Source organism: Melozone crissalis, unplaced genomic scaffold (genome assembly GCF_028551555.1).
Source record: "Melozone crissalis strain CALT ecotype California unplaced genomic scaffold, PUWL_Pcris_2 ptg000034l_1, whole genome shotgun sequence".
NCBI classification, from domain to species: domain Eukaryota; kingdom Metazoa; phylum Chordata; class Aves; order Passeriformes; family Passerellidae; genus Melozone; species Melozone crissalis.
In genome coordinates, this window is record NW_026535812.1 from 16729078 (window position 1) to 16754841 (window position 25764).

At 41.7% G+C, this 25764-nt stretch overlaps 1 protein-coding gene across 1 annotated transcript in view; it reads left to right on the plus strand.

Annotated features, from left to right (window-relative positions):
* PSMD1 (proteasome 26S subunit, non-ATPase 1) overlaps positions 1-24283 on the plus strand; it is a 65641-nt gene extending 41358 nt beyond the window's left edge. The window contains exons 17-25 of the mRNA XM_054282356.1: positions 1647-1761; positions 3612-3728; positions 11672-11774; positions 15736-15905; positions 17027-17119; positions 18116-18208; positions 21099-21245; positions 23079-23233; positions 24034-24283. Of these exons, the coding sequence (XP_054138331.1) occupies positions 1647-1761; positions 3612-3728; positions 11672-11774; positions 15736-15905; positions 17027-17119; positions 18116-18208; positions 21099-21245; positions 23079-23225 (985 nt within the window). The 3' untranslated portion in view covers positions 23226-23233; positions 24034-24283. The remainder of the gene's footprint in view (positions 1-1646; positions 1762-3611; positions 3729-11671; positions 11775-15735; positions 15906-17026; positions 17120-18115; positions 18209-21098; positions 21246-23078; positions 23234-24033) is intronic.
* The last annotated feature ends 1481 nt before the right edge of the window (positions 24284-25764 follow it).

Below are 25764 nucleotides of genomic sequence, written 5' to 3' on the forward strand. Positions count from 1 at the left end.
ACTGGAGCCTGTGTGGTAATGCTGCCTGTCTGTGGTCAGCTGGAGTAGGAGAGAGGAGTGCAAAGAGGAGTTCAGGACCAGTTGTCAGAGGAGACCATGGGAAAGTGTTGAAATGGGACTAGCTAGAGTAGAAATTAATTGATTATGTGTGTAGAGTATAACTGAAGTATGAGTGTGTCATTATATGAACACGTTTTCTGTCCCCCATCACAATGAAAGAAGAGAATGAACTAAATTATTGCTCAAAGTCTTTCATTGTTTTTTTGTATTATTCAGCTATTTATTTAAATAAAACCCATGCTGGAGTATATTCTATGGCTTTTCTCTTGAGTTGTTGAGTGCCTTGACATATTCTGCTGCCACCCTCCACCCTCTGTCTTTCAGTGTAGCAAATGTAAGAAAGGAAGCTAAAACTAAATTGCTCTTGCCTTCTTCCTAGGTACACTTTAGTCTGAAATCAGTTTACAGAAGAAGTAAATGGCTTGCAAGACTGCTTATAGGATTGTGAATGTGACAGTTAAAATGCTAGTCTGGGCTGCAAGACACAGTGAGATAGCATGAAGAGCCAGATGATGTTCACTCTCTAAACAGATATAATGAAATCACTTACAATTTATAGTTTTACATCTTTCTTCTTCATGAGCTTTTACCTTCCAACTGCATCCCTGCATTGCTCTTCTGTTCATTGTGCCATGAGACTCAGTGTGCTGAAACTGGCAGTATTTGATATTATGGAGTGGTTTGTGTGGCATTAAAATTAAACCAGGGATAAATATGAAGACAGGTAGGAAATCAGTATATTAACACCCATGAGTTCTGCACTATTTCAGAAATACTCAATATTTACAAAGCTGTTTGCATGAGCAACATATGCTTCTGACTGTGGGAAATTAAGGCTCTCTCTCATCTTCCAGCACTGGGCTGGAAGTTTTGTTGCTGTAGTGACCAGCAGGACACTGGTTCCCAGCTGGTGAGGCACAGAGCATATATACTCATTTCAGATCTCTTAAAAGCAGCAACAGTCCCAGCATGACACTGTAAGGAGGCAGCAGTAGCCATTGCTCATAAACTGATTGGAAGTGTGTGTTGTATCAGCATTTCCTCCCGTGCTGTGATTTACAGCAGTAGGTGGGTGTGAGGAGGAGTTGGCAGAAGCCATGATTGCAAAAGGGAGTTTGGGACCCACCAGCCTTGAAGGCTGATTGAATGCTGGAGGTGAGTTTTGTATCTGCTGATGGGAAATTTAGTACTGTGTGTCACGTGGAGGGTAAACCTCTGCTAATGGAAAGCCTGTCAAAAAGGCATGATTTCTGGAAATAAAGACTTCAGCCTCAATAGATGCATCATTCTGCTGGGTGATCTTTTAAAGGCAGAAAATAAGCATTAAGGAGGGCTTCAGTAGTGGGAACTGTGTGTGATTATCTGCAGTGATAGGGAAGTCTATGAATGTGTTTATTAATCTGTTCTCTTAGCCCATTTGTTCCTCCCCTCTCGTTAAGTTTTGAGAAATGAAAAAACATACAGTGTGGAAGAACAATTTGAAATTTTCAGGTATGAACAGAGTAAAGTAACCATATTTTAAAGCACAATACCATATTTTGAAGAACACTAATAATAAACAATATTCTGGTTTTGCCTTTCTCTAGGACTCCAGAGCAGTGTCCAAGTGTGGTTTCTTTGCTGTCAGAGAGCTACAATCCCCACGTGCGTTATGGGGCTGCCATGGCTTTGGGGATCTGCTGTGCAGGCACTGGAAACAAGGTGAGGGCCACAAAGAAGCATCTGTGGCCAAGACTGTTCCTGCTCCCTCCTGTGACAGACACATTGTGTGCAGACATCACACATGCAGATGGATTTCTCACACATGTATACTACCAACCAGCTGGAGTACACCACTACTTTAAAATCTTTAACTTTTCTGGGTATAGAGTTTCTTTTCCCTCTTGTACAGAATAGATAAATTCGATTTTTTTTATACGTTACTGCCACATTCTTGGAATTTTGTCTGCAAAACTTTTCTTAGAGTTTTCTTACTGTCAAGTTTCCACTGAACTTTAAATGTATGTTCAGTACTCCAAAATCAATACTCCTTTGCCCTTGGAGTGCCAGTGACAGGAAGAGAGCAGGTGTTTTGCTTAACTTCTAGCTCTTTTCATCTTTCCTGTGATACACGATTCATAGAAGATCCATGTAGTAAAGCCAAGTGCAATGAAATTTAATTAAATACATTGTTGTTTCAGGAGTGTAATTAACAATCAGTACATTTTATGTATTCTTACTTTATAAGTATCAGTGAGGGTTAATTCTCATGGATGGTAGCAGACCATTTATAGTAGGATTCCTTCTTCTGCTGAGGGAAGTGAGCACTCATTGGAACAAGCAGCAAGTAAACTTGGGAATAACCTCCCTCTGCTTCTCCCACATGTGTATAATAATCTGTAGTGGTACAGAAATGCAGTTTCAGAACAGGTGCACAGACAAAGTAATATGTCATGCTTCTGAGTCTTTGATAAATCTCTTGCTTATCTGTCTCATCTCTCCCTGTATTAAACATTTGGTGTGTGGCTCTTGCGTGAGCGCTCCCGAGTGTCGCTGGTGCTGCCAAAAGCACAGAATGCTGACGTGCACTGCCTGCCATCTTTAGTAGCTCAAGCATGCAGATTTGAAAGCAGATCTCAGAGTCCTATTTTTATCCAGGTTGCTTTATTCTCAAGTGGAAGGTGGATTCAAGGAGTTAGTTATTTTTAACCTGCTGCATCTGACAAGTTAATTTAAGTGGAAATGCTTTTAGTCGCAAGAATGAGTCTTGTTTTATTTCCAGATTCATTGTATGATGACCTAAACCATCTCATTACACAGAGACATGTCTTCCAGAGTTTCTATTAGTAGGTTTTGAAGGCCCAAATAGATTCAGTTTTGGAGATCAGAAAGTTCATCTTTTTGTCATAGTGGGTGTTTCATCCATGGTACTGAATGCTTGCCAAAGAGTGAATGAGTCACCTTCAGGTGAAGAAGTACAGCCTCCAACATAGCTCAGATGGCAAAAGCAATCTTAATGAAGGCATGATGTTATTCTAGAAGTGGTTCTTTGAAACAATGTTCTTTATAAAATTACTTAAAAGCCTCACCTAATGGAAGTAACACCAATAGTGGTCTGAACTGGGAAACTCTTGCACTCTGCACTCAGCTACATTTGCTCATCCTCAGTTTAAGTATGGACAGAAGGACACTCTGAACAAGAGATTACTTAAAAGATGCTAAATGCTACAGGTTCTAACAATAAAGTGTAAGGCCAAGAATTTGGAATTTAATGTGATGAATGCATATGTTGCTTATACCTGTTGTTTAGCTGTTGCCCTGTTTCTGCAGGTAGATCTTGTTCCATCCATTGATCACTTGTTTTTAGTGTTTCTTTTCTTTTTCATCACAATTTTTAAATTAAAATCTACAGTAATACAGATTTCTGCTTCATTTGCCAAGAACAGGCAAAACATTTTTTGAAGTATATCTGATAGCATGAATCTGATAACCTTCCATTGGAGAATTGAATCCCGGCATTCTAAAAATAGTAGTATTAACTCTGTGACTGTGTATTTCTTCATTTCTTTTAGGAAGCAATCAATTTGCTTGAGCCCATGACAAATGATCCTGTGAACTACGTGCGTCAAGGAGCTCTGATTGCATCTGCCCTTATCATGATCCAGCAGACTGAGATCACCTGCCCAAAGGTAGCATGTCACACCTCACATACCTCACGTGCCTCTTAGGTGGGAAATTGTCTTGGATGCCAAATCTTTAGTGCCTGGCACTGCATGTAAGCACTGGCAAGAGGCTGAACATGTCTGGTAAAGAGCAGAGCTGAATGTACAGTGGGAAGCTCCTGCTTGGATCAGAGTATGTGCTCTGAATGATGGGACCATGCCTGATGGATGGCAGCATTCTAACCCTGGGCACTACAAGAATAATGCTCTTCCTTAAAAGCTCTCAAAGCATCTTGTAATGATAGGAAAGTGACTGTAAAGACATTGGTTTTGATGATAGTAAGCTTAGTTTTGGATGTGGTCACCATGCAGAGAGGTTCTGTAAGAGCAATGTTTCCTTTGTAGTACATTGTTCACATGAAACGACGTCAGAACTTTCAGAACAGGCTTAGTGAGTTTATAACAAATACTCCATATTTTAATGGAGTTTTCTGCTCATAAGGTGAAAGGGGTTGCATATGTTGTGTTTAGCTTTTAAAAGTAGGTTCCCTGTGAGTGTGTGACAGGTGATGATATGCAAACATTTGTACAGACTAAAAGTCCACATTGGAGAAGCTCTGAGGTTCCACATTTCACCTGCTCTGGTGAGTGCTGAGGCAGAGCAGTAGCTGGTACTTTGCTACTCATCTGCTACATATTGGTTGCTTTTATTAATGTCATTTTAGAAACTGAACTGTGATAAAAACAGACACCTTTTTACTGCATTTGGATGAGAAGAAGAAAAAAAGCCTCTGTCCAGTGGAAGATTTTACTTGGGAGAGTCAGAGAAGGAGATCTACAAATGCAGGTGTTTGGGTATTTCTAAGTCACGGAACATGAAAATTTGCTGGCAGACAGTTTGTTCCTTCAAAAATTTTTTTTTAAAAAGAAAGAAAAATGTTAGTTTTCACTGAGCAGAATCTGGGAATGTTGTTTATATTATCAGAATTGTAGTTCAAGTGAATAAGCCAAGAATAGTAGTTCACTTGAGTAAGCCAATGGAGAGCAGTAGACTTCTGTTAGATCCCCCTGCCCTCCAAGATACAAAGTTTCTGTAATATGAAGTTGAATTATCTCTCTGTGGAAAGAAATTAATTGTTGTTTTTATTGTTTGTTCCTTGGTCAGGTGACTGGAATGCCCGGCCTTAATATAGGAGATCAGGTTTAATCATTCTGTGTTGCTCTAGTACTGAAAAATTATATAGCTCTCCTGTGCCCCAGTTTCCCAGCAGAAAGAATTAATGACTTATATATGAAAGGACATTATGAGGATCAATTAATTTTAGTTTGCAAAGCACCCTAATCCTCTTGGGATGGGAATTGCAGTCTGCTCTGAATCAGTCAGCCTTCCTAAAACATGAATCACTTGCTGAGTCTGACTGTTGGAGTTTCTGGCTTTTTGAGATGATAGATGAAAGACTCTGTTTGTCCTAAAGAAAAATGTGGGTAGGAAAATAGCTAGTGAAAACATAGATTGTTTGAGGTGTGTAATAAGGCAGATCTCTTTTCCCAAAGAGGCCTGAAAACCTTGTCTTTCAAATCATGTGTGATACTTCTGCTTGATAAAAGACTGGTTAAAATAGTTGGCCAGCAAATACAGAATGAGATGTATAGTTTGGGAGTCAATGGCTTGTTTAAAAATGGGGCCAGAAATTGAAACACCTTAATGCCAGATTGTTGCCTGATATAGATACAGAAGGCAATTAATTGTCTAGTCATAGAAGCACTACAGGTACTAAAAAAAAAAACAGAAACAAAGTTCCAGATTAAAAATTAATAAAAAATGCCTGAAATATTCTGCCAGTTCAGGAACTAAACACGGAATACACAAATTATGCTTTTTATAATTACCCCAAAAGTTGGTTGTAACCATTATTGTTTCTTGCTCAAAAGTAAATATTTTGAGGGATATGCTTCCAATTAAGTTATTTATTATCCATGGGAAACTTTTTGGAGATCTCTGCCAATCTGAAAAAAAATTACTTAACTCTGATGTGAAGTGATGGAGTTCTTCAGAAAAGGAGCCATTTTTAGATTGCCAGGTCATATTTTGGTCTGATTAGATTCCTGAGTGACACACTGGACACTGTGTGCCAGAGGGTGTGACTTGATGGATGTGGGCATTTGCATTGCTGAATAAGCACCTAGGAAGAGCAGTGTGGTGAGTTTTGTATCCCACAAGCTGTAGAGTCTTGATGGGACTACAGAGAAGCTAAAGTTTAAATATCATCATCTCACTGTTTCTCAATACCTGGTGATGCTTTGCATGTGAGAGATGGTGATTTAAAAAAAGACTGTGTCATAGAGCCTGGCCAATCATTTGGGGAAGATGATAGCAAATAATCTTCCTTAAATAGTTCAGGATGTTTTTGGGAATAAAATGTTGCCAGAGTTTTGAGAGTTGAGCATTGCAACACCAAAATGCCAGGAATAAACAGAGATTTAAGAATCAAAGTATTTTGGTTTAAGAAAAAGCCATTTTTATTGTGAGAAAAGGGTAGATGTATGCCTTTGAATTAACTTCATTGTGATCTTCCCTTTGTGTTTGTCCTCCTCGTTGTTGTGCTCAATCTTTGTTTAAATGAATAATTAAAAAAAAATTAAATTTAAATAGTTTAAATAAAGGATTGTGAAATAAAGAATTGTAATTACATTAACTCCTTGAACTTGCAAGTTGCTTAAGGGCCAAAAAGGCATAGCAGGTGTTGAGTAAAGGTGGTTTGGTCTCTTTGGAATTGAGACAATTCCTCCATGTGCAGCCAACATGATTTTTCCTGACCTCTGTTGGTAGATGTAAGAACCATATTAGTACCAGATATAAAATATTAAGAAGCTTATTTTATGAAATGGAATCTAAAGTTACAGATGTAATGAGGTCATCATAACAGAAATCAATGACAGCTTCAGGATATGTTTATGACCTGCAGGGCAATGAAGTCAGCAGTTCTGGAGACAAACTAGGTGCTGAACTACTTGAAAAAATGAATTTAATTCCTGGTTTTGTGTTAAGATAGTCATCTTGGCAAAATGAGAAAATAATAAACAAGGTCAAGCCTTTTTCTCCATCTTCCTTCAATCATATTGGCCTGTTGTTTTTAAGATGTGAAGAAACCAGGACCAGATTGCTGTTGAGATTTTCCCCCCATTTAGATGAAATGTTAGGTCTTGCTAGGGTGCAAGAATGATTTTGCAATATTCTGGGAGCACCTTTACTTTATGAAAGCCCTCTGCTGTGAGATGCTTCTGCACACTCCTTCAAGAGGGCAAGTGATGCAGAATAACTTCATCTTTTGAAGAAGATAGACTCAACATGCAAGCAGTTTAAAACCTATTTTATTAGATTTTATTAATGTTCTTGTCCTTAAGAGCTTGCATTTGCCAGAAGCATTGTGCAAACCACCTGCCAATATTTCCTGTAATTAACTGTTTATAAAATCTTGTTCTTGACAATCTCCTGGGCTTCATGTGCATGAATATTGACTGGTGGATGGTGAAGTGATAAATAGCCTGATAAATGACAGCCCTTGGTGGTAGGAAATGGTGCTGTATGGTTCTCTAATCTCAAAGTTTCTGTTGTTTCCTCACTGTTTCCAAGGTTCTTTGTTTGGCTTCATTTGAACTCACTGCCATGTCATTTTGGCCAGCACTAGTTATCAGAATGGGGTGTGTGTTTTGTTAGAAAGATGAAATGAGTCATTGTCTATATTTTAGTGTTCCTCCTGGAAGCTGCCCAAATAAATTTCTAGGTAGCATTTCCAAATGCTGTAGAATTTTTGAAGTGCTTGAAGATTTCAAGGGAGAAACAAAGCTTGTGGGTTTCATAGCATATTAAATAAACTTACACAGTAGTTTGGGTTGTGCTTGTTGCTGTGGTTTGAAGGAAAAATAATAGCAGATAAAAGGGCTTTACTAGACAAATTCTGGCAGGTTTTGCCTCAACAGCTTAAGAAATGGCTGGCTGTTGACATCTTGCTCCATTTTGTAGGAGGTGAGTGCCCCAGCACCTTCTCCCAAGAGAGAAGCATTGGCTCCATGTGAGGTTAATACCTTCCTGAACTGCTGCAGCCAGAGCTGCCAAAGCAGGCTTTCCCCTGCAGCAAGGAATGTTTTCAGCTGGGAGCTGATCCAGTCAAAATTCCCATTCCTGTAAAGCATTTGCTTTGTAGGAACAGCCTGAACAAGCATGTGGGCCTATTATGCATTTGAGTGTCGAGACCTTGGTCTCAATCCTTGGGCTGAGTTGTCCTGGCCCCTCAGTCTGGATAGTCTCTCACCCTTTCATAGAACAATTTTGCTTCCATTGACTTTAAACTCTGGAAAGGGCACACTTACTTAGTGCATTTTTGGCCTGGCAGTGATCCATGGCTCACAATGCACAGGTATGCAGAACTGATATGAACACAGAGTACTCTTGAGATGGAATTACATATTTTGTATTTTTATTATAGATGGTGTGAGGACTGTTTCCTACTGCAGCTATTCAGTGCTTATTCACTGAATGTGTGTTTTCAGCTGATCTGATGTAACCTGTCCCTGTCACCTGGAGAGGTGGCAGGGTAGAGCAGCCAGGTTTCTGTCCTTGGTCCCTTGTCAGTGTCTCAGACACCTCTCTGCCCTGCACAGGGTCCTGCTGCCAAAGCTGGCAGGTTCCTGGTGGGCTTGTTGCCTGGGTGTTCTGTTCACGTGCTGTGTTAATGCACACATGAGTAGGAGCTGAGGAAGGTGTATTAGGGAAGGGTGCTCACAGGGCAGTGCCCCATGACCAGGGAGGTGGATGGTTTCCCTTTCTAGCCCTCCCTCACCTTCCCAAGTGAGGCGTTCCTGCCCTCTGTTCCAAGGCTGCTCTGTCAGTTCAGACACCAGTGTGAACATCAGCAGTTCTGCTGAATGCCTTCTCACTCCACCCAGGGTTTAGTTCTCTGAAGATTTGATTACAGTGTAAATTCAGGATTACAGTCCACCAAATGAGCTTTGTAACATTTGTCTGTTTTCATAAATATTCCAAACCCAGAGGCTGAGCCCAAAGTCAAGGGAATGATATTCTCTAAACAGAAGCACTGGAATTCTGCTGCTCAGCTCAACAAATAGTTTCACCTGTTACTTCTGTTTCCCAGTGTGTTTGTTCCAAACAATACCTGAAGGCTTAGGTTCACCTGGTCTGTATGTGGCTGCCTTTGAGGCCCTGTTCCAAGCTGCAAATGCAAACTCAGGTGTTTTTCCAGTGTACAAAGAGGTCAGATGTAAGAAGCAAACCATTTTCACTGAACATGTAAACCTCAGTGTAAGCTTTTCTAAATAAAAATCGTGAGAGCTTGAAAAAGCATAAATGGAGTGAAGCAAGAGCAGAGTTTGATCTGAATACCCAGAATAAACCCTGCATTGTGTGTGCAGTATCTCCCTGCCACACATCTGTCTCTGTGACTGCCCTGATAATTTATGTTGCTCATTTTTCTTACTTTTAATAATTGCAAAATAACTAAACACATTTTAATGCAAAAAGGAATTGGTGAGTAGAGAACTAATATTAGCACACAAATTAGAAGTTTGGACTTTGGTGGAAAAAAGGAAATAGCTGCTGTTTTCCCCTGACAGTTCTAATAAATGCATGCTGCTCTTCCAGAGAATTGTTTTGTTCGGCTGTTGCTCTGGTGCTTCATGGTAATGAGGCTGTCCATTGGTGTGAAACAGCCATTTTAATGCAGTCCTATTTAGCAGGACAGGACTTGCTTGTATGAACGTTAATGTCTTCTGGTATCACAAAGTGGCTCAATCAGGTTAGATGCTGTCAGTGCTGAGTGAGTTGAGGTGACAAGTAGTACCACTGGGTTACTGGCTGTAGGAGTGAAGGCAGGGAAGATGTCACCTAGAGAGTGTCTGTTCATTTAGGACACCTGTGTTTTAAGTGATGTGATGAGTTACCCTGCATTGAAAACTCTTTTGCAGAAAGCGTGGTCTCACTCTGAACTGTGCAGGGTGTGCAGGGCTGCCAAGCACTGCTGCAGCTCTTGGGTATAATGCTCATGGGTTGGAGAGATGGTCTCTGTCTTTTGTTTCCACCCCAGATATTGGACATAATATCTCAAAGGTCTGGTCTCAACTTCTTACTGCCGCTGGTCAAAAATTCACATGTGAAATGCACTGCTAGCATTGCCTTGGCTGCAGGATTACCTCATGGCTCAAATGTGCTTTTACAGGGGAATCTGATCTTGTGCCTTGCTGAGAAACCCCTGCAGTGTGATTCATCCCCTCAGACAGCTCTTCATTCTGTTTCAATATTTATTTTTTACATTGATGAATCCCAGTTTAACAAAATGTTATTCTCAAGCACAGTTCTCGTGTCACTGACTCAGTTGTATGAATGGATGTTTTTTCACAGGTGTGAAAGCTTTCTGCAAAGCTTGAGATTCCCCAGGCAGGCCACATGTGGTGGGAGTGATGCCTGAAGGCTGCTCCTGGTGCCCTGTGCTGACCCTCCTTGGCACAGCTCTGGAGCTCAGTGTCCTGCATGGATGGGGACCAGCAGTTTGCTGGGTGCTGTCCTGAGTTCTTGGTCACTGTTTAAGCCTCTATCCCAGGTACATTTAGGCTCTGGGAACATCAGAGGCTGTGCCAAAGCCCCTTCCTACTGGTAGTGTTGAAGCTTGGCCTCGTAGGACACTTGTCACTGAGCAAAGCTCACTGGTGACCCTGGAGAGCACACGCTCTATGGATGTGAGACGTGTCTGGAATTAAGGTTTTATGCTTGGAAACTTCAACTGTGTTTGAAATTCTCAAAACTGCTCAGTGTCTCTGCTGGCAGTGTCTGGCCCTACTGCCTTGAGCTAGAAGTTTGTCCTCTCTTTTGTAGCTGCAGATGTAGATAGAGAATTTAGAATACCAGGAACAAAATGGGCCAGTAGTGGGGAGAAGCTTGTTATAGACATCTTGGAAGAATTCTATTCAAAAATGCCTCCTCTGCTTTTGAAACTGTCAAACGAAGGCTTAGTATGTAAAAAGAAAAAAAAAAAAAAAAGAAGACAAAATGTCACATGAGTATCTGGATTAAAATTAATTTTAAAAAGAGATAAATACTCTTCGAGATGTTCTGTGGGTGTGATGTGGCTTCCCAGGTTTTGACTGGATTGCAGACTGGGATTTTCTGGTCTGTTTTTTCAGCTAGATAAATTATACTCAAGCTAAATTGTTGCTCCATTGCATAGATTAAAAGACACAAGTTATTAATTTATGGTAAAGCCTTAGATATTGCTGGATGTGATACTGTTCTGTCTCTTCAATATTTGGTAAAGTGAAAGATGAAACTGTTCAAGGGCATAATGATAACATAAGCAAAGATTTACCAATTTCCTTCACTGTGTACTTAAGATATTGTGGTGAACTATCATGGCATAAACTGTTACTTTATTAAATATTTTCTTTAATGATTCTCACTTAAAAAGTAGGAGTGAAATAGCAAAATTTGCTGATGATGCATCATAGGTGCATTATCGGTACAGTAGAAATATTGTGTAGGAATAATGGAAAAAGTTGTAGGTTTTCAGCAATAGGAAGTAGAGTAAATTTATTAAAGTGCAATATCAGTCACATTAGAACATAAAATAGTTCTTACTACAAACTCATCAATTGGTCTTTTATTCCAGTGACACCCTAGAGATTCTAAGGGTATTCCTATAAGGTTTGCAAAATGGTATTTGGAAATGCACATCCATCCTGAATATTTTAAAATCAGTATATGGATATCTTCAAGTGGGGAAAATCTCTCTAATTAATTATTAATGGAGTGACTTGTAATACCAGTGACTAAAGTTGTTGAAAATGCAAATATCATTGTAGGGTGCAGAAAATGAAGGTGCTTTACTAAAGATGGATCATTTGACTCATGCAGTCAGTTTTATAATCTCTCTCTCTTTTTCTTTTTTATTATTTTTAACCAGGTCAGCCAGTTCAGGCAGCTCTATTCCAAAGTGATCAATGATAAGCACGATGATGTTATGGCAAAGTTTGGAGCAATCCTGGCACAAGGCATTTTGGATGCAGGTAATTCCTCAAACATTTAAAGCTGCTAACATTTCTTAAACTTGTTTGGTTGCAATCATGGTAACAGCAAATTTAATTTGGGAGATGAGATGCTGGTTTTATGCCTGTCATGTCATAGTAGCAAGAAATCTCAGTTTTTAAGGAATTTTAGCTAATTAAAGAAATAAACCTTGTTTTGTAGTTTCAGCTTATGTCAGCATGTTTCTGCTAGGAGAGACTCAGCCCAGTCATTTGGGCTGAATTTATGTCCAGAAGTCTGGACAAATACAATATTTCTTCTCTAAGTCTGTTTTGTCACCCTGAATGTTGATTTATTATAGCATGGTAGGTTGCTGCTTTATTTTTCTAAATCATCATCTGCTCCAGAAATTCAGAAATCATGTGGTATCCAGTCTTCATATTTTTCTTTTTCTGTTAAAACTTTTCATAACCAGTTTTACAAATCTTATATAAGTTTATATATATATATATATATATATATATATATATATATATGTCTTTAATAACTAGTTTTTGCTACTTTCATGATTATTAAAAGAGGTTGCACAAAGGAGGAAGCACAGTTAACTGCATCAGTGTTTTTTCAAAAGACCCAGTTAGTTTCACAGACTACTGCTACCATTTTCTAGCAAAGAAAACATCATTTCATGAATGTTAATGACTCAGTGTTGAGTCAGGAAGAGGATTCTCTAAGGCCATCGTGATTTCACAAGGGCTGAGTTACAGGGCCTATTAAGGACAGTTTCTGTAAGCAAAGAGGACAGACAATGTTTCGAATTTTTCCTTCTGCTGAGGTAGCATTTGTACAGTGCTGTGTCTGTCAGTGGCACTTCTTTTGCAAGTTTCCAAACACAATTTCTCCCATCTGGTCTCTTGTGCTGAGGCCTTCTCTTGCTATGCACCTCTTTATCCCGTGTAATAGGCAGAAACAAGCTGGTTTCTGCTGTGCTCTTGAGATCAAGATTAGTCCTGAAGTCCACAAGCAAAGGAGCCTCAGAATTTGTCTCTGTGGTGTGGCTCAGGCACAGCAGCCTGCAGTGGGTGCAGAGTCTGTGTGAAATCCCTGCATCTCCAGGCTGTGCCATGGGGGAGAAGAACGTGGTGCTGCCTGCTCCTTTCTGCATGGAATGAGGTTTAAAAAGCTTCCCTGCTGGCCATGTCAGGCTGCTCTGTCACAGAGGACCAGGCTTGCTCAGTAACAGGCACCACCTTCCTGCCTCCTGGTGCCCCTCCTGGAGCTCAGGCTGAGCAATGTTCTTGGCATGAGACTCAGAATAATTTTGGTCGTTCCCATACTCACACTCAGTTCCTGGGAAGTCAGGGACTAGCTGGCTGTGGGATTTTTCTCTCAGCAGTACAAACCTGTTTTGAATTCTGACCCTTAAGATTAAATCATAAAAATACAACTAAAGCCTTATTTGCCTCCTGTGTCACCCATGTATTGTATAATGATTTGGAAACCAGAAATGTCCTGTTGTAATAAACTTTATGAGAATTTATGCCAACCTTAACCTCTTTTTCTTGCTGAGAGACTCAGGGAAGGTTGTGAACTCCTTTTCTTAACCTATTGCCACTTTCATTAGAGCCTCCTAAAAGAACAAATTCTTTTTATCCTTCCTATACAACTGGAAGTGCTTATCTGAAACAATGAGTTACAGAATTTAATTATTACCAGGAGGAAAATATTCTTTGTGTTATCTGCCACAGCCGGGGCAATTGAATTTAGTTTTGTATCTTTTTTTTTGTGGAGTGAGGAGAAAAGCCCAATTTTTTTCCAATGACAGGGTTTGATTAGAAGTGCAAGATTTCCAGTGTATGCCTGGGAAATGAGCTGGAGGTGGGATTTTTGCTCTGACAATGAGGCAGTCATGTAGGCTGGTAGTTTAATGGAAGGAGTGGGGTACCTTGGGAGCACTGAAGTGGAAATGAAGAATTTGGTCTTTGCCATTGCTGGAGCATTGATAGGCCCCAGCAGCAACATTTTTCTTCAATAAAATAAGAAAAAAGTAGACAATAAATTTACTAAATTTAGCTTGTTGCTTGGGGTTTTTCCCCAAACCCCCCCTTGCCCCAGTAGCAGTGTGAATTTTGGGGGATGGACCTTATAGTGCAAGGATCCCTGGAACTTTTTCTTTTGTGTTTTTTAAATGTTTTTTTCCAGGCATCATGTTACAACTTTTATTCATCCAGCCAAAGATCTGGAATGTATTCCCTTCCAGGCAGTCAGGGCTGCTATTTAATCATGAAGATAAATCACAATGGTGCAGTATTATGGCTCCCCATCTTTCCTGCTCCCTGCAAATTCCTGGGAGTGAGGGTGGACTGTTTGTGGGTGTAAAACAGCAGAAAAAAGTAGCATGACAGCATCTTTTGCATATTAAATCTGTTGCTCATTCAGAAAATTCCAGAGATTGGGTAATTCTATGTTTTATCTGAATTATAAGTTAAAATTCTGAAAATTAAAGTGCAAAAGTTTGATAAAGTCCAATTAAGCTGCTTGTGCAACATTCACTGGGCTGCTTGATTCAGAATATCTGCTGATAACCACAGTGATGCAGTAAAATAAAGTTCAAAGTGAAGATGGAGGAGAAGACCAGAAATTTGAGTGTGCTCTGCTTGACATGTTTAAGATAGCACAAGACCTCAGGCAGTCCCCCCACAGCCCTGTGGCAAATTCAGATGAAAAGGCAAGAGATTGTTATCAGAGAAAATACTAAGCAGCAGAGCAGACCTAGCAGTAGAAAAATACAGGGCCATATCTTTGTCTTTCTTCAAGACCTAGCAGGAGGGAGTTTTCCTGTCAAACAGCAGGAGATCTATTGCTACACAAAAGGAAGAGGAAGGAGATAGAATGTAGGCAGAACATCCTACAGGAGGGCATCAAAATGTCCCACCTTGCACTGCCTCTGCTGGACTAACCCTGACAGATGCCCAAGATGACAGTACTGCTTCAGCTGGGGCTTTCATTAGTTTTGGCAGCAGAAGAGAATTCTGTTTGTCTTTAAAGCTCAGCTCCATTGCTGTCTGGCCCTGCCCGAGGTGGCTGTTTGTGCAAGCCTGGGAAAAGCTACTCCAGTTTGGGATTTTTCAGCTATAAAGTGGCCTGAGGAGTGGGTGTGGTGTTTTAACAAAGTTAACCTCCCTGCACCGGCTCTTGTCAGCGGTAATGGACTTGCCTGGTGCCCTCTTCAATTCAATGCACTGTGCTTATCAGCAGACAGAAGATCAGATTAACACTTTCTCACTCTGTCTGCAAGTCTAGTCTTTCAATTTTGTTTCTAGCTCGATGTTTCTGCACTACATCAACATAGGGAGTTGTTTGGGTCTCTGCTTTGCAAGTACAAATCTAGGACTTGGTTGTCTGGCAGAGATGTAATTTTTCTGCAAAGGCTGCAGGAGCTTGTCTCTGTGCAGCTTAGATTGATAATGTCTAGAAACAGCTTCTGAAGTTGCTGCTGTTTACATTTTTTTTTCTACTGAGATGGTGTAAGATAAAAACCTAGGCATTTTTCTTCTCAATAACTGATAGTTCAGGGAGGCAGTCACAGAAAGAAAAGTTTCTATGTGCTCAGCTGTATATGTACTGTGTTCCTCTTGAGCCTCATCTTGGGGATCATTTATATGCCATGTTTTAAAACTTTTTATGGCAGTTTGTCTTTTCCTCTCCCTCTCACTGCCTGTACTTTTGTCTGACCTGTATCCTGGCAAAATGAGCATGGAAGAAGAGCTGTATTCCCTGATTGTTTGGGTACTTTGGAGCAGTGTGGTCGCTGTGCTGTACATCTGCTTTACTGAGTGAGCTGAGCTCACAATAAAGAGGGAGATATCTTCCAGAGGAGGAAACTGGCAGCACTGTGATTTGTGCAGGCCTTTGACAGCAGCTGTTTGACATTCATTGCTCAGGTGTCTTTGTGGAGTACCCAGGAATCAATAATTCACTGACTTTCATGATTCCTTACAGGGGGCCATAACGTAACCATTTCACTGCAGTCGAGGACAGGACATACACACATGCCTTCTGTGGTGGGGGTTCTGGTCTTCACCCAGTTCTGGTTCTGGTTCCCTCTGTCACACTTTCTGTCACTGGCGTTCACCCCAACCTGTGTCATTGGCCTTAACAAGGATCTTAAGGTATGTAATGAGAAGGGAGAAGAGACTGAAAAGTTGCTTGGAATATTTGAGTGGTCTGCAAGGCGTGGTCATGGATTTGTTGGTTTTCTTTGCATGTTTCTGATTTGTTTGTGCCAGAAAAGGCACAAAATAACTGGAAGAAATCTGAAAAACAGGCTTAAATTGCAGAGCTGGTGGTGGGAATGGGAACAAGAAAAATGTAGAGAGCAGACACTGGCCTCTTTATTTCAAAGTAGCTTAAAAAGAAAGGAACTCTAAATAGAGTATTTTGGCAGAGGTCACCCCATTATCACTCTTGAAGGTCAGGGTTATTTTTTTTTAAAGTGTGTTGCCCCCCCTGGCCTCCCAGATAAATTATGTGATGTTCTCCCCTAGGAAAGCTAGCAGTGGGAAAAGAGGATTTGTTTGGATTCCTTGGGGACTAAACATTGAACTGAGCAGCCATGGGTACTGCACTTTTCTTGTGCATCTGTTCTTCCAGCTATCAGCTGTGGCACAGCCCCTGTAAAGCTGTGTACCATGCTGTGTCTCCTGTGCTGAAAAACTAAGCGAGGAAGTTCCAGAAAAAAGCTTCTGGATGTGACAGCATGGGGGTGTTTAAGAACTTGGATTGGCTATCAGAAGATGCTTTCTACCCTTGCTTAAGTAGCCAAGAGTAAGAGAATGTGTGTCACTGGTAACTCACCCCCAAATGTACAGTCCTTTGGCAGGGAGTGTCAGTGCTTGGTTTGCCCTCGCGTGCATTGACAGAGCAGATCTTCACTTAGATCTTAAACCAATTTTGTGTTAATACACACAAACACAGCAACAACATCAAAACCACAAAAGCTTTGAAGCAATGAAAACAAAGCATGGTGTGAATAGGATAGAGTGGATGGAGAGGGCTAGGAGAGCTTGCCAGAGTCAAATTATAGAATAATTAAATAACATTGTTCTAGTTGAACCACTGCCACTGATAACAGTTTCTCAGCTTCCGGAGAGGGAGAAGGGGAAGCTTGTATTCTTTAGAGGATCTGTGTTTGTCTCTGCTGGAAGGAAAATGAAGCTAAAGTAATTATTCTGCTGTGGATTTCCCCCCTGCTTTTCTAGTTTCTAACATTGTTTTAAACTCTTTGTCTTAGATGCCAAAAGTCCAGTACAAGTCCAACTGTAAGCCATCCACATTTGCCTACCCCCCACCTCTTGAGGTACCAAAAGAAAAGGAGAAAGAAAAGGTATTTGAGCTGGCTTTCTGTGTAAAGACTAACCTCTTCTCCCTCCTAGTATAAACATTGACTTTGGTGGTACTACTAGGGAATCTAAAGAGCAAAGGAAAAATTGGCAGGTGCTGTAGTCTCCAAAAGAGAATTCTAGGTAAATTTCCCTGCTGTGCCTGGAACTGTTGATGATTGTGGCATACAAGTGCTTTGCTACTGAATTGCTGCAACCTCCCTTGTCTGAAGTGGTCAAGCAGAAGTGTTGAATAAAAAAACTTTCCATGCCCTACTGACTTGTATGTGCAGCACCCAGCACAGCAGGGTCTGTTCTGTGACTTGAGCTCCAAACTGCTGCTCCAGTGCAACCATTGAAAATATTAGGTGAGATATGTCTCAAATAGTCCCATATGGAAGGAGCAGTGGGCCCATGTACTAGAATAATTGCTGTCAGTTCCATGGATTGCAAAAAGGTGAGTGTGGCACTGAGAATATCTCAGTATTGAAAAGGAGAAGATGAGACCTGTGGGGTCACAAGTGGGACAATAGTGGAAGCAATTTGTCTCCTGGCACAGGATGGTAAAAGCTGTTGAGCAGAGCAGCAGGCAGAGCAGCCCTTAGGGAGCAATTGTGGAGCAATGGAGACCTCAGGCATGTCATGCTGATGAACAACATGGTGTGAAAACTGTAAAACATCTTACCCGAATTGACTGCTGGACAGGTCAGATTTCCAGACCACCAAGGAATCCAGAAATTAACCCTGATGAAAGGCAAAGCTCACTGCTTATAGCTGTTTTCTTGCCTTTGAATAGGATGTGAATTGGACAAATCTTTACTCTTTAAATTTCCCTGGCCAAAAGTTTAAATGTGCCAAGAGCCCACATTTATTCTCACTAGCAATGTGACAAATGCTGTTGCTCCCTGACCTTTTGTTCCCAAAAGACTCAAGCCTGGTGGGCTGAAACTCAGTATACTGTGTTGGGTCACACTGAATGCCTCATCTGTTGCCATATCCAGGTTTCCACTGCTGTGCTGTCCATCACTGCAAAAGCCAAGAAGAAGGAGAAGGAAAAGGAGAAAGAGAAGAAGGAAGAGGAAAAGATGGAAGTGGTGGGTGCACACATAGAAACTCAAATGTCTTCTTCCCCCTCCCCCCCACCCTTATAAATGTGGAAGGTGTGTCATGAAAGTTGACACACACTTGTCTCTGTCCTCTTGCAACCTGTGTTTTGAGCAAAGCACTGACACACATTGCTGCAGACACTGGTGAGCACCTTTAGTCTGTGTGTGCACTGTTAAAAGCAAGAGGTGCTATTAATTGTGAATCTGTTATTTCTGACAAATAAATCTTCCTCAGTGTTGTTAAGTAACTGACTTCCTGAATGGCAAAAGCTTGTTTTGACAGATTTATGTGCCTTTACCTGCATAAACCTTATGAGTATTATTTCATGACCTGCTGGTTTTAGACCCAGAGGAATCTTCTCTCTTATCCAAGTAATTTTCTTACTAATGCAGAAGAGGCTTAGTGATTTTGCATCCTTGGGACCTCTGACTTTTTAAAAAGGAGTGTTGTAGCAGTTGCTTGATTGTGTCTAATTCACCTTGAGAGCACTGAAGGGTTTAAACACTCTGGTTTTGCACATGCTTAACTTCCTATTCTGAAACATTCACCTTTTTGGCAGCAGTCTCTTACATGCTTTGCCCATCCATCAAAATGCCAAACATTTATCCACACCCAGCTCAGAACCAGCTGAGGTTTGAGCACAGGTTCCATATGCTGCTCAGTAGTTATGGTGATTGCTTTGGTCCTCTAATGATTTCTTTCAGCTCACAGACCTGACACTGGAAGTTGTCATCCTCATCTGTGAATAATGTGTTATCCTGGAGCAAGCTGAGTAATGGAGAAATGAATTTTTGGTGGTTGCTGTAATTTGGAAAACATATGGAGCTAAAATTCTTGTAGTACTGACAAAAGACCCTTTCAATTGTGCCCTGCTCATAAATTGAAAAATTCCAAGAAAAACTGTAAGCTGAAAGTGCATTGTGGATCCATAGAATTCTTTAGGTTTGAAAGACCTCTAAGTCCAACTTGACCCCAGAAATGCCCAGGTCACTACCAAACCATGTCCCCAAGAGTCATATCTACACATCTTTTAAATACCACCAAAGATGGTAACTCCACCACTCCCCTGGGCAGCCTCTTCAAGTGCTTGACAACCTTTTTGAAGAAGAAATTCTTATTAATATCCAACCTAAACCTCCCCTGGCACAACCTGAGGTCATTTCTTCTTGTCCTGTGTCTTGTTACCAGGGGGAATGACCCCCACTTATCTCCACCCCCCGTCAGGGAGTTGTAGGCAGTGATAAGGTCCCCATTGAGCCTTCTCTTCCCCAGGCTGAGCTCTCCAGCTCCTTCAGATGCTCCTCACAGGTCTGGTGCCCCAGTTCTGTTGCCCTTTTCTGGACACACTCCAGCACCTCAATGTCTGTCTTGTAGTGAGGGGCCCAAAACTGGACACAGGGTTCAAGGTGTGACCTCACCAGTCCCAAGCACAGGGGACAGTCCCTGCCCTGGTCCTGCTGTGCACACTGCTGCTGACACAACCCACAATGCCATTGACTTTCTTGGCCACCTGAGCACATGCTGCCCCATGTTCAGCCACTGGCAACCAGCACCCCCAGGTGCTTTCCCTTTTGGCCTCTTTAATTTAAATTTTAGTCTCACAAACCCCACACATGTGGCATTAGATCAAATGTCTGTATGTAAAATAACCTTCCCAGACATACATAGGTGTGACCACATTGTAGGCACTGAATGTCATGCAGCTGGCCCAGAAAATTCATTATCTCACACATCCAAGGTATTATCTCTGGGTTTTGGTTTTGTTCTCCTTTGTTAAGTTTCCTTGTCACCAAACATTGCCTTTTCTTTGAATTATTCTTACAGTTCTATGTAGTAAGCAAAATGTGCTGAATAGATGCATATTTCTTCTAAAATTGCTACAACCTACATTTAAGTGCAGGTGTTGAGAGGAAGCAGTATTAAAGGGGTTCACATGTTGTGTCTGTGTGTGGCCAGATTTTTGAAAAGTTTATTTGGCTGAATCGAGCAGAAAAGCCAGGATTGTAAACAGGGAGCTTGCTGCCACCTGCTGTGTTTGAGTTGAGTGTTTTGCCATTGTCCTAATGTTTTAGAGGTATCATTGTTTTCATGTTTCCCTCTTATGCCTGTTATGTGACTAGTAATCCATAGCTTCCAAGGGATCTGCAGAGCAATGAGCAGCTGCTGTGCCAGAGAAAGTCCTGTCTGCTGTTACAGGACATGCCATGCATTCAGTGGTGTTCCCAATAGTTTCCTGTTGGTTGTTCCCATCTTTTCTGTTTTGGTTTTTTTTTGTTTGCTACTCAAATGTTTCTGAGCAAGAGGGAAAAAATGACCCACCTTTTGAAGTATGTAAAGTGTTTTTTTTCCTTCTGCTTTTTGCCTCTAGCTGCTGAGTCATTGATAAGGGAGGGATTCACTGTAATTCCCTAGCGAGTTGCTGAGGTCGAGTCATTTTGGGTGAACTGCTGTCACTGCCAGTACTGTGAAATGTCAGTGACAGCTTTATAGCTGCAAAAATACAAGGGCAGCTTTTGGCAATTTTCATATGCTCAGTAATGATATTAAAGAATCTCCAGTTGTGACAAAAATTGGTGAGTGAGTTTACAGAAAAGGTAGGAGAAAGGGAAAGCAGAGGTTAAACTGTTCCACTGCTACCTCTCACTGAACTTGCTTTCATCTGCAGCTGAGAGTGAAGCATTGCCTTGTCAAGAGCACTTAGATCCACACTGGCATTTTCTGTGCCAGCTGATAGATAAATATTAGCATGTTCCTCAGCAAAAGAATGGTTTCTCACCACACTGTGGATTGCTGCCTGACTGTACATTGCCCTGCTGAACTGTGAAAGGTTAGAGGCTACTGCTGAAATCATGTTGATCTTCTCTTCTCCCTCCACAGGATGAGAATGAAAAGAAGGATGAAAAAGAAAAGAAAAAAGAGCCTGAACCCAACTTCCAGCTTTTGGACAACCCAGCCAGAGTCATGCCTGCTCAGCTCAAAGTTCTCACTATGACAGAGAGCTGCCGGTACCAGCCTTTCAAACCAGTAAGTGTCACCTTCCCAGTCCATGTGCTTGGCAGAGCATTCCCAGTGCTGGGCTTGTGTGTAAGGCCCAGAAGTTCTGTGTGTACGTGAGAACTCGCAGCTGGTGCAGCACTGGAATGTGTTGCAGAGATTTGAAGCTTTGCTGTCGACATATTTCCTTTTTTAATGTCCCCCTCTGCAAATGGTCACAGGCAGTTCTAGTTGGGAGAACGTCACAGCTGCTGCAAACCTTTTCACCATGCTAACACTGCTTTATTTTTCTTTCTTCCTGTACCTGTGTCAAATGTGCAGCATGAAAATCAGACATACTCTGTGTATTAATGACATTGTTGGAAACAATTTTGAAACATCACGACTGAGCCATGATCTTTAAAATAGGCTGAGAAGTGGTACAGGTTCAGTGTCAAAACAGTGAAATACATCAGGACTTGTGCTGGAGCTTTATTACCCTGCAGTGGGATTTACACCTACATGGAGGGCTTTTTTCATTGAGTGTACTTCCTATTGAGTTACATCTGGCTTTAAAAAAGTTCCTTCAGCTCCTATAAACATAGAGAAGAGAGAGCATGGGATTGTCAGATGGAGAATGAAGAAGGTCTTTTAGCACTCAGCCCAAGGGGTAACTAACTTCTGTGAGATGCTCAGATATATTGCAAATCTGATAAGCTGGCTCCTGAACTCTAAATCTCCTGAGTCAAAGTCTTCTGCCCTTTATTTTTTGTTCAAGAAATAACATGCTTGACTTAACCCCATTTCCAGGATTACACATGGGAAAATGGTGTTCAGTAGTAGTAATACTTTTTCCTGGAAAATAGTAATGTTTTTAATAAATGGATTTCCTGGAATTCCATCAGCACATTGGAATTCTCTGTGTGCTGTTCCCTTTTGAAACATCTCCTTTAGCAAAGCAGTGGGAGGGTTTTTTAGTTTCTACCCTTTAAAACGAGGTGACCCAACTGCTGTTTGGATTGGGAAGATCTGCTGTGTGTTCCAATAAGTGTCCACTCACTGAAATGTGTCTGTTTGCTTCAATTTCAAAAGAAGCTGAGTCCTTGGTGAGGGAGTTCAGTTTCCTGCCTTCAAGCCCCATAAATAGGTTTTGAAGAGAAGAGAACAGTGCAGTTTTTGCTGGGATTAGGGTGTGTAACCAAGGAGCCTCTTGGAATGGAGCCGTTCTGGACCTTTGCTCTGCTTTGGGGAATACCAGAGTAAAAGACCTCTTTGAAATGCTGTTTATAGCCCAGAATCCTGCTGTGGCCAAAGCCCTGATCCCAGCCAGGCGTGACACAGCACTGCCTCTTTGCCTCATGTTTCACTGCCAGAGGTGCTGCAGCCTGCCCACGTGTTTGGTTGTGATCTTTGTAATTAATTCCCCTTTGGTTTTGTGATGTTCTGCTAATAGGATTCATCACTCTGTGGAAACTAGTGATCAGATTAGTCTCTGTTCCAGAGAATCTCCTGGGAGGCAGCTACACAGAGAGGCTTCACTAAGTATTGTAAACCTGAAAAGATGAGCCTTATAAAGCAATTACAGTTCAATTAGTTTTCATGTGGAAAGCCCCAGCCTGGGAATGGGGTAAAGCTGTGAATTCAGATGTCACTTTCTGTTGAACTGATACCTATATAGAAGAAATATAAAAAGTAGCCTGGATAGACTCTGCCTGTTCCATGTCCTGATCAGACAGAGATCCAGGTGAGTGTCAGATGCTTTGCTCTCTGAAACTCATTCCTGCTGAGGAGTCTCATATGGCCTAGGATAGACTCTGTGGCCACAAACACTCACCATGAGGCAGAGGCAAGCAGCTCTAAATGCTCATGGCACTTGTCTTGCAGCTTTCCATTGGAGGCATCATCATCCTGAAGGACACCAGTGAGGATATGGAGGAGCTGGTTGAACCTGTGGCAGCTCATGGTCCGAAGATTGAGGAAGAGGAGCAAGAACCTGAACCACCAGAGCCCTTTGAGTACATTGATGATTAAGGCCTGAGGTATAGTGTAGTGTGCAGTCTCCTTTTTAAATCCCAAGGAAGGAAAAGCCTCTTTGTGCCAACTGAAGCAGTTACCAGCACTCAGCACTCTTGGTTTAGCTCTTTGACAGCTTCTGTGGCAGATTTAGAAAAAAGCTCTGTCCTAATTCTAAGAGTTTGGCAGCTTAGAAATCCACAAATTCATTCTTTTTGCTCAGGCCTGACCCAGTTGTACTGGATCTGCTCTCTAATCTGGCAGGCTTAACTGCTCTTGAGTAGAGCCTGGCTGGGCAGAGAGCAGAGCAGGGGTCATAGGGACAAGTCAGCTTCTGAAAGATGGTCCCAGAGGGGCAAATAGTTTACATAACAAAGCTGACATCTATTTGACCTCAGGGTGCCAGGATTTGTCAAAACAGAACTTCTGTTCTGCTTCCTGGAGTTGCCTTGTCTCCCCAGCAGTTCTTAGCAGAATTTAAAGACACTTCTGTCATGGGCTCTGAATGCTAGTAGTAGATCTGTTTCAGGCAATAAATGGTGCAGTTCTCAGGTTCCTTGGTTAAACTGCCTGAATGGATGTGCAAATTTCTCATTGAGAGGCAGAAATCCAGTTGCTTTATTTCCAAATATGGGCTGGCATGTCTCAGGGCTCCCAGGAGCAGAGATTATGCACTTGAATTGGTGGATGGGCAGGGAAACAAACTGCTTGCTAGAAACTATAAATGTTGTGTCGGTGACAGGCTCAGGTGAGTGTGTGGGACCAACCACAAGAAGCCTTAATTAAATGCATTTGATTTTCTGGTTTCTCTCTCTCCCTCCTCCAGGGTCATGTCATCTAAAGAAGACACTATGCTTGATATCAGAAAGACAGGCATGAAGACCTTCCTATTGAGATCTGATGTTCAGTGCATGCAGCCCCAATCTGTGCTGAGCTGAAGCTGATAGTCCGTGTTTTATGGCTGAAGAACAGATATATGCTATTTAGTGTACTCTTTCACAAAACCTTGTTTTCAAATAAATATATTAAAAACTCTTGACATAAAACTTGCTTAAACCAAAAAAAAAAAAAGAGAAGCTAACAACTTTTGCTCTCCCCAGATGTTAAAAACTAAACTCAAGTTGTGCATCTTTGTCCAGCAGAGCTTGATTGACTCCTCTGTACAATTATCAGGATCTGTGCACACCTCTGCACTTGTTGAGGATGAGGAAGGTCACAGCTGCAGCCTGGCCCAGCCATAGCACTGATGCCACAGAGGGCAGGTCTCTGCTTGCCAGCTGCACAGATGAGGTCTGCTTCCAGATTCCCTCTGTGATCTTCCCCCTCACTTATCCTGGTATTCATGTGATGGTGTGGGGCTGACAGAAGGGCTCTGGATGTTAATGATGGGAAAATAGGGGCATGTGTCTCCTTGTTTCACAGAAACCCTTTTCTTTTGTGTGTGTGCTTTCACCAAATATGAACAAAATAGCTGATATGAGCAGGTTACATTGCAGGCCTAGATGGAGTGGACCCAGACATGTAACTTGTCACACTGATGTGTTTCATTAGCTAACAGGGAATTTTAGTCAAGGATATGGAATGAGGAGCAGTCAGAAGGAAGGAATGGTGCTCCACCACTCACTATCCAGCTGGCCCTTCACCTTTTGGGCTGTAACACTTCAAAGGGTGTCTCAGCAGCAAGCCAGGGACTGCAGCCCTGGTCTGCTGCCAGCAAATGCTGGGTGAAGCTCCATTATTGGAAACAGCATGCAAATGGAATGAGGTTTTTATTGTGTCTGTGTGTGGGGAGAGTATTTTATCCACATGAACATACCACCATCTCACATGCATTGGTAGTAATTGAAGATAAATCTTGCATGTAGTGCTTGGGAGCTTCTCCAGCAGATGGCTTATCTTATTGAAAGCTACTATAGCAATGGGATAGTCTGCCTTTGTTCTCTGCAAAGCTAAGGAATACTGAGCAGAGATGTGGGACTGAAAGCCAGTTTTGAGTTCTAGGCTTCAGGCAGAAGTCCCTCAAGTTGAAATGTCTCAGGTTACTGGTTAGAGCTTGCAGTTCTCAGCATCATCCAGATCTGTTCTCCAATGGAGTGGAGCCAGGAATGGAGCCAAGAACCTGAAATGGCTACAGACAATGTTATTGTCAGTCAACCTGGAAACAAAGAGGGAACCACTGCTCCAATACCATGGTCAAAGACTTGGTATTGTGGTGTAAGAAACAGAAGCTGGACAAATGTACATTGGTGAGTCTTCTGGTGCTGCAATTCCTTCCCTTTGAATGGATACCTGTATCCCTTACTCCAGCATGTTCTGCCAATGCCAACCAATAATGGTGTGTGGTGATTTCAGGTAATTTGTTAGTAATGCCTTGTGTTGTAAAATACTGTGGAGAGGGAAAGACATTGGGAGGAGAAAACTCCTCATTTCAGGCTGTTCAGCAACCTGCCAGAGGCCAGATTTTGCTAGAGGATTTCTAAAGGCCAAGTAGAAATGCTGGGAACAGCTGGCTCAGAAGGACCTAAAGTCCTGCATTGGTGCTTTGGCCAAGCTGTGA